The sequence below is a fragment of the Melospiza melodia genome, chromosome 3 (genome assembly GCF_035770615.1).
Source record: "Melospiza melodia melodia isolate bMelMel2 chromosome 3, bMelMel2.pri, whole genome shotgun sequence".
Classification (NCBI taxonomy): domain Eukaryota; kingdom Metazoa; phylum Chordata; class Aves; order Passeriformes; family Passerellidae; genus Melospiza; species Melospiza melodia.
The window spans coordinates 29959190-29967543 of NC_086196.1; the positions used below are offsets into that span (position 1 = coordinate 29959190).

An 8354-nucleotide genomic window follows, 5' to 3' on the forward strand; every position below is an offset into this window, starting at 1 on the left:
CACAGGCTCACAAATCAGGCTTGTCAGTACCCAGGTAACTGCAGATGTTTTATTTGGTGCTGGTTTAAGTGCAGGTTTTATGTTGGATGTTTTGCACTAAGGCTGGCTTTAGAGCAAAGGAAGGTCTAGTTATATTTAGAATAATCCTCATTTGTAAACCCTAAAGATTTGATTTGCCTGTTTGTAACAGAGAAAGGAGCAGATGAGGCCATTGCAAAGGGACTGCCTAGCACTCTGCAGGTTGGCACATCTGGCAAGTGAGCTGCTTCAGGTAGAATAGCAAACCATGTCCTGTTTGTACTGGCACAGCTTGCTTTTTTTCTATTTTTTTTTTTTTGAGCATTTTTGAAAATCTGAGTCCTAATTTTTCATCTCACTCTTTGTCACCTGTGGGACAAGCACTTTGTGCCTTTTGAGCTGCATGAAGAATACATTTAAGTTGCAGGGTCGGTGATTCTGCAGCTCTAGTCTAATGAACAGTGCAAATGATTTAAAATGCAAACTATTAAGAAAACATTTTTAGAACTTGAAGGCTAACTACCAGTTACCCTTTATTAGCTTCAGAAGTAGTTGATAGAAGGAGGGTGGTGAGGCACTGGAATGGATTGCCCAGAGAAGCTGTGGATGCCCCATTCCAGGAAGTGTTCAAGGCCAGGCTGGATGGAGCCTTGAGCACCCTGGTCTAGTGGAAGGTGTTGCTGGAACAAGATGATCTTCAAGATCCTTTCCAACACAAACCATTCTGTGATTTTATGAAATATCTTTGGCTGTCAATTAGCATAGCTGTCATGCACAGGCAACAATTTCAGGGCTGTCAGCTTATGCAGTTAGAACTAACATCAGATTTTAGCCCTCACTGCTGGGAGTGTCAAAGAAAAAATGTAGACTCATTTGGAAAAATCTCTGGAATTCTATTAGTGACAAACTGCAACAGTGCTGAAATGGTGTTTTAAGATTATTTGTGCACATATAAAAATCCAAGTAACTTGAACTATAGGGGCAAAATGTCTAAATTTTTCTTGGTTTGGATCGACCAATGAATTGCGGGACATAACTTTCTGGTGAGGAACGAGAAAGATCTAGCATCATAAGCACTTATTATCCTTTTTTCCGCCCTCTTTACTGCATGTTTGATATTTTTTTTTCCCCTGCGGCAATTTGACTTTTAAGAGTGCATTCACACGGCTTTATTCCCCTAATTTTTTGTTGTTGTTGTTGGTTGGTTGGTTTGGTTTTTGGTTTCGTTTTCTTGTGGGAAACTCACGGGCAGCCCCAGTTCCGCTCGGCGTGTGTTCGGCGGGCGGAGCCGGGCGGTGCCAGCGGGGCTCCCGGGCCCGGGCGCTCCTCCTTCGGCGGGCGGAGCGCCGGCACCGGCAGCGGGAGGGGCCGGCAGCGGGACCGGGACCGGGAGCGCGGCTATGGCGGGGCCTGAGGCCGCGGGTGCCGCCGCCGCCGCCGCCGCCGCTGAGGGTAGCGAAGCCGGGAATGGCGGCGGCGATGGCTACGACGGGAAGTGCGTGTTCTGCAGGATCGCCCGCCGGGAGGAGCCGGGCACGGCGCTGCTCCCCTGCGAGGTGCGTGAGGCGCCTCCTTCCCCGCCCTCCTTCCGCGCTCCCTCACGGGCCGGCCCGGGATCGCGGCGGCTCTGAGGGCCCTCGGCGCCGGCATGGGCAATGCGGGGAAACATCGCTGGCACGGAAAGCACCTTAAAGCCTTCCGAAAGTGCTGGCCCAGCAGCCGGCAGCCTGAAAGCTGGCGCCGAGGAAGGCTGACTGCCGAAGGTCAGCAGCGGACGCGCTCCGTGCCTGGAGGCTGCCTCCGAAACACCCTCAGCTTTCCTTGCTGGTCGCGTCAAATATGACATTTGATATCGCATCCATATGGGGGATGTAGACATTGTTACCTACTCTGTGCCAGTATCCTCGTCCTAATCCATTTTAAAACGTTTGCATCCTTTTCTAGGATGAAGACCTTGTTTGCTTTAGAGATATAAAACCTGGTGCTCCCCACCACTACCTGGTGGTGCCCGTGAAGCACATGGGAAACTGCAAAACACTGAAGACAGAGCACATACCTCTAGGTAAGGCTGCAAGTGTGTGCTTAACCTCAAGGAAAATCGTTTTTCACAGCCTGAAACGGGGTTGTCAAGTACATTACAACTTTGGACACCATTTGTAAACGTGGAAATAGCTGATGTGAGTGAGTGTAGATAGGGACTTTCTGGGAACTTCTATGTGCTGGTCTAGAATGGCACTTTTTTTGTGCAGTTCTGGAAAAACATTGCAGTTTGCATGGAGTATAGATGCTTCTGCACTTTTTTGGATGTACAGCTTTATTTTTAAAGCAATTATGTGCTGCTTCATTGCATTTTCTTAGATATGCATATGCAATTCTAAAAGCTTACAGAAGAATTTTATTATGTGTATTCTGTATTTTACAAACACAGATAAGGAGGTCGGAGATTTTGGTGGGGTTGGATTCCGGTTATACTTTCAGATAAGTGCTGCGTTATTTGTCAGGAAAAAGGGAATGACAGATGAAAAAGGGAGATGGTGTTTCAATTAGCTTTAAGAAAAAATTGAAAAAACAAAATTCTGAAATGTTGAAGCCATTATTTAATGTTGCTAGGCTTATTTTGTGGTTTTTTTTCTCTTAAGAGGACATTGTCCTGCAATTTGTTTCACAAGGTATGGCTAGCTAAGTGTGTTGAGTAACAGAAGAAATTGCAGCTATGAAGAAATTCCCCCTTAGGGAATGTATCACCACAGGTGATGCAAGAAAATAGTTTAAATAGCATTTTGCAAAGCTTGCATTGCTGTATTTCCCTTGTAAACATAGGGTGGTTTTCTCCAGAGAAAAAACTTCTGTATGTGTTTGGCTTCAAAGCAATTCCTCTAACTTCTGCTTTGATTTTTTTAATTGGAGTTACTACATTGATCAGTGATAATGAAACTGTGTACTAGTAATAAGAAATACTGACAATTTAATTTAAATTTATGTGCTGTCTCTAAAATTGATCTCCAGAACCTGTTAAGTCTGGAGTACAAGTCCTGCAGCTGTGCAGAGATACAACACTGGAATTAGTGTAAAGTCATCATTCTGACCAATCAGTACTTGTTGGGTTTTTTTAATAAGGGTGGTGGGGTGATGGCATAGCTTTGGCCAAAGTCCTTACAATAATATCCCACTGGAAAGCATTGCAGGTGTGGAAGTTGGTATCAGTGGCAGTTTTCAAGTAAATCATAGCACACGCTCTCTTGATTGTCTTTTCTTTTACTAGGAGTACTTAGAGTGTTTATATTTTGAAAAACCCATGTCTGTGATCTCAGTGTAGGTTAGTCTCTTGAAGTTAATATTCTGAAGAATATCTTTTTAAAATGAAATTTATTTGTGTTTTAATAGTGAAGAGAATGATGGAAGTGGGAAAAGCTGTTCTCCAGAACAATAATTTTAGTGACTTGAATGATGTAAGGTATGTAATAGAAACCTTCCATCTTTCTATTGATTGTGTATTTTACTTTTCAGGATGTTACTTTAGAGATGGTGGCAGAACCTGTACTGTGATCTATGGAAGAAGTCAGGTCTACCTTTCATTTACTGCATGAATTCTCAATTAAAACCTGCTGGCATTGAATAGAAACTTTTTTTTCTGATGAAGTTCTGACACAAATTGGGTTCTGTCTCTGAGGTTCTTTCTTGAACACATCTTGGAGTAGGGAGAGGACTTCAAACGACTTACCAAAGAGGCTGCTCTTTCATTATGTGCTGCAAATATGCTGTAAATCCTAGCTGCCAGAAGAGAGGTAAACTTTGGCTATTGAAGCAGGATATGACATTGTGTTTCAGTCATACCAGAATTCACTGGATTTTGGTGCTGGACCCTTCAGTTTAAGGCCCTTGATAGCTGAAATAAACTGTAGCATAGTTTGAGCACGGTAGAGAAACAGGCAGCTGGCTCTTCATGATGAAAATTGATAGTTGGCTTTCCAGCTCATAACTAGGTAGGATACATTTAAGATACTTTTAACTCCTTTTAAAAATGTTTCTTACATACAGAGATGTGAAGGAGAAGAGGAAGGAACTTTTGAAGAGCTTTCTGTGGTATAATGAAAGGGCATGGTTTTGTTCCTGCTTCTATGTACATCAAAAATGCAATGAGTTGTTAGTTCTGTGGATTATGGTAAATAACCTGCAATGAATTGCAGGTAAATAACTGCAATGAATTTGTTCCTGAATTAACTTCTTCCTGAATTAACACCACCACTATCTTGTGCTTCTTCTCCTTTTCTGAAGAATGGGTTTTCACTGGCCACCGTTCTGCTCCATAGCCCACTTGCATCTGCACGTCCTGGCCCCAGCCAGCCAGCTGGGCTTCTTATCCAGGATCTACTACAGACTCAATTCCTACTGGTTTATCACGGTAAGTGTAAGGCAGGTGAGCTTTGCCACAGGTTTTCAGTTGGGAGCCATCTCTTTCTAACCTTCTAACAGTGTCCAAAAATTCTCTGACCAATTATTTTTGTGCTTGCTTTAATTCTCAGTTATGTACATTTTGTATTAACTGAGAAAAAATAAAGGTTAAAAACTTAATGTTTATGCTTATAAACATTAAGGAATGGAGTGGAGGGGGATAGAATGTAAGAAAAGTAGTGCAGAAGGTAATCTCACCCCTGATGAGTTGCAGCTGTGCTAATCACCAAAGATTAGGAACAGGCCTGCCCTTAACAGGCCACAGCTGTGTCCAGTGAGGATGAGTGCTATAAAAGAGTGGGTTAGCTGGTCAAGAAGGGAGCTGGAGTTTGTTGGCTGTGCAGTGAAGGAGTCAGTGCTGTGAGGATATGCCCATGAGAAATCAACAAGAAGCTATGGAACTTTTGCAATAAGATGACAACAGTGGAATGCTTATAACTAACAGCTAACAGTACAATGGTTCTGGATCTTGCCCGAGGCTGAGGCTCTGTGATGTGCTTCTGTGGACACTTTGTAAATATTTGGGTTTTAATATAAAGGACTATATTCAAATGTGATGGATTGTTTTGCATATAACCTGGTTAATCCCATGTAGGTGAAAACAAATCCACCTAATGACTGCATTTATTACTTCATGTGGTTTTTCTCATCTGGTCATTTTTAGACTAAACCTAGTGCCTACTTTGCAAAAACATTGTTGGTACTGATTTATGTCAGTGGAGATTAGCAATGAGACTGAACTGACACTGACTAAAGCACTTAGAAAATCTCTCTCTAGAGGCCTAAACCTCACTCTCGTTGCTTTGATGCAGCAAAGCACCTGTCCTTGCAAGGTAACTGTAGCACCCTAGTGTCATTGCACATCCCCACATCAAAGCTGGTAAAAAAGGTCTGTCTCATCTAAAGAGTATAGACAGTTTCTTACTTAAAGAGAAGAAACACAGCTTCTTCACAGTGGCACCTTGCTGGAGTTCACTCCTAGCTCAAAAGAACTGGATGTGTCTGCTGTGTTATTGAGCATCTCAGAAATATTTGTCCCTGAAGTACATATAGCTGTGTAGTTTTACTGCTTAAGTCTGGTTATCCAGTATGGCTGCACTTGGGTATTTTGCCCTGCTGTCAGGTTGGAAAATGTTCTTGGGTTGGTGGTGGTTCTGGTTTGGTTTTTTTTTTTTCACATTATAGTGTCCTGAATGTGATACTTGTTTAAGAATGCAAAACAGGATTCAGATAATATAATTTTCATTTGCTGCATACTTTGTGTAGCTTTATTTTTAAATTAACTGCAGTAATTACTGAACTCTGTTGAGTTGCTCCTACCTGAAGTATCTGATTGCATTTTTATCATCTGCATTTAAAAAACTTGAGCTTTTCACCTTAATATAGTTCCTTTGGAGATTTTAACAAAGCCTCAAGCACTAGATCAAGTTAAAAGATTAATTCAGTAGGACTGGCAAAAAAAGCAAAGGCTGACAGTAAACTGATCAGTTTCAGAAGTGCCCCTGTTGGCCTCCACGTGCCCAGTCTGGCCTGCTTGTTGGCAGACTCCCTCCTGCCCTGAGCCTGTGAGCTGGTGCTGTTATGTGTACAAAGTACAGCTGCCCCAGTCTGCCCATGATGCGTAAATAGCCGTGTATGATGACAAAAGTCAGTGTTGGTGCAGTGATGTGACCAAACCATGAGGCAGTAACTCGTGACAGGAGCCACACACTTGAATGCCCTCTGTCCCTCAGCAGTGTTCGTGGCTGGTGGTGCAGTGAGAGGTCGCAACACAGTTCTGGAGTGGCTCACAGAGAATCCCAGCTCCCACCACTGGGTTGCTCCAAGCACTGCTGTCTTCTGAGGTCTCTGCAGTCACAGTGCTTTAACAGATCTGCTGTTCATTTGCTCAAACCTCCTCTGACCTCCACATCATGATCACCTCTTGAGTGTTTGTTGGAAACTGAGTCTGTTGTTGAAAAGAATTGTTGTATTCTGCTTCTCCTATAGACTTAATCTGTAAAAGTGAAAAGCAAATTCTCTGTTAGTGTCACTGTTTTTGAAATGGAATTTTCAGTAAAATGAAGGCCCACAGTGGAGTTATGTGGGCCTTCATTTTTGTAATGCATTGCTTTCTCTCTTTCATAGGCTGAACAACTGATCGAGAGACTGCAGACTGAAAATGCTGCCAGCTGAAAGCTTGTGTTGTCAGCCAGTTTGGTCTTTGAGCTCTGATTTAAGGTTGCACAGTTTGATGTTGCCAATAATATCCCAGGATAAAAAAAGCTTTAGTTCCTTATGAGGAAATACACACAGAATTTGTAGCTGCTAACCTAATTCTTCCATTTGGATATGTCAATCTGTATACTTCCTTGGCAATGGCGCGATATATTTTAGTTAAAATTTTAATTTAATTTGTGTAGATCCATACATAATACACACACACATGCACACAGGCAGAGAACTCTTGCTAGTAAAAGGCAAAGTGTAGCAGCAGAATGTATTGCAACCAAGGCAGTGAGTTACAACTAACAGCATATGAATGGTACCAAAGGGAGTATTTGCTGCAGAATCAAGCTTTCATTTTCAAGATGCATTGTTCTGGGACTGCAGGTAACATTTCAAGCATTTGTTCCCACCTGCATTTGTATGATATGTTACTTATGCCTAGTGATGGACATTGCTGCAAGTACAGTACTGACTTTCTGGTGCAAAACTACTTCAATGTTACCTAACTTGTTTGCATTACAGTGACACAGTAAACATGAATACAATATGTGCCCAATAGTTTATGTGTAAATAGACCTAATGATTTTTCCCCTCTTATGTGCACAATATTTGAAATTACTATATGTTTACAAAGAATGTGAAGAGTTCAAAAGAATGGATTTAATATACTGCTCTTTTACATGGCAGTAGATAGAAAAGTCCAGAATTACTAATCTTATTTTCACTGCAAGTCCCTTGCAGATTACTAATGCCTTGGCCAAATTTGGATTCTAAATGAAGTCATGAGAGAAGCTGGTCTGAAATGCTGTGTCTGTGTGTGTGGCAGACTTACATAAGAGCAATGTGATTTGACTTTGGGATAGCAGGGACTCAGCCCAAAATTGGAACATGCCAAGTTGCTTAAGGAACCTGTTGAACATTTGCCTTTGCAGCATGACTCTAATCAGGAATGCTAGCACTTGTTTTTCAGTACCATAATAAGGCAGACTGTTTGGCAAGTGAAAACTCCAGAACACATGGAGTGGATTTTCTCTGTTCACAGAGCCTGTCTTGGTGCCGAGCTAACCAAGTGCCCTTGCCTGATGCATTCAGATGCAGCTGAGGTGAGAACATCTGTTGTACCTGCAAACTTCCCTGAACATAATAGTCTGTGTTTTCCATGGATCCAGCACCTGTTGCCTTAGTGATACAATGTGCTGTAATATTCTTACAGTACTTCAGAGTCCACACCCTTCTGAAGAACTGCATTTTTTCCTGGCAGAGTTTACGCATCTCTGTCTGTAAGATCTTCTTCCTAATGTCTTGTTATATGTGTTAGTGGGCACTTGCATGTTATTTGCAGCCCTTTAGGGTTTTAATTTATTACATTTGGTAGGAAAAGTTTGACTTAAAGCCACTGAACTTTGACTGTGCAATAGATGAAGAGGTTTGAGCTTGCTCCTGACTTAGTGAAATACCTGTACATTAAGGACTTTTAAGAGTGAATATGTATATGTTCTGATCTGCAATTGATTTATGTAACTGTACTGAACTGTGACATGTAATATTTAAAATATCAACATGAACTGTTGTCAAAAAGGATTAATAAATGCTAATCTTGGGATGATTTTCCAGTGCAATGGAATAGCTGACTTTGAGCGTTGACCCTAGATAGCTCTTTGCTCGCTCTTCATCCC

The 8354-nt window shown here is 42.0% G+C and overlaps 1 protein-coding gene across 2 annotated transcripts; it reads left to right on the forward strand.

Annotated features, from left to right (window-relative positions):
* The first annotated feature begins 1404 nt into the window (after positions 1-1404).
* Positions 1405-8284, forward strand: HINT3 (histidine triad nucleotide binding protein 3). Of its 2 annotated transcripts, XM_063151123.1 has the most exons (6): positions 1405-1574; positions 1963-2080; positions 3403-3472; positions 4294-4420; positions 6598-6690; positions 7721-8284. In XM_063151123.1, the coding sequence occupies exons 1-5, from the start codon at positions 1419-1421 to the stop codon at positions 6643-6645; spliced, it is 519 nt and encodes a 172-aa protein (XP_063007193.1). In that variant the 5' UTR covers positions 1405-1418; the 3' UTR covers positions 6646-6690; positions 7721-8284. The 2 variants fall into 2 exon arrangements, with proteins under 2 accessions (XP_063007193.1, XP_063007192.1); XM_063151122.1 differs by having other exon boundaries at positions 6598-8284.
* Positions 8285-8354: the final 70 nt, after the last annotated feature.

Bases quoted from the DNA above. Each gene is read 5' to 3' on its own strand.
- HINT3 (XM_063151122.1), top strand. From the start codon at position 1,419: ATGGCGGGGCCTGAGGCCGCGGGTGCCGCCGCCGCCGCCGCCGCCGCT. The intron at 2,081-3,402 runs GTAAGGCTGCAA...GTGTTTTAATAG, and splicing joins GACAGAGCACATACCTCTAG to TGAAGAGAATGATGGAAGTG. The intron at 4,421-6,597 runs GTAAGTGTAAGG...TCTCTTTCATAG, and splicing joins ATTCCTACTGGTTTATCACG to GCTGAACAACTGATCGAGAG.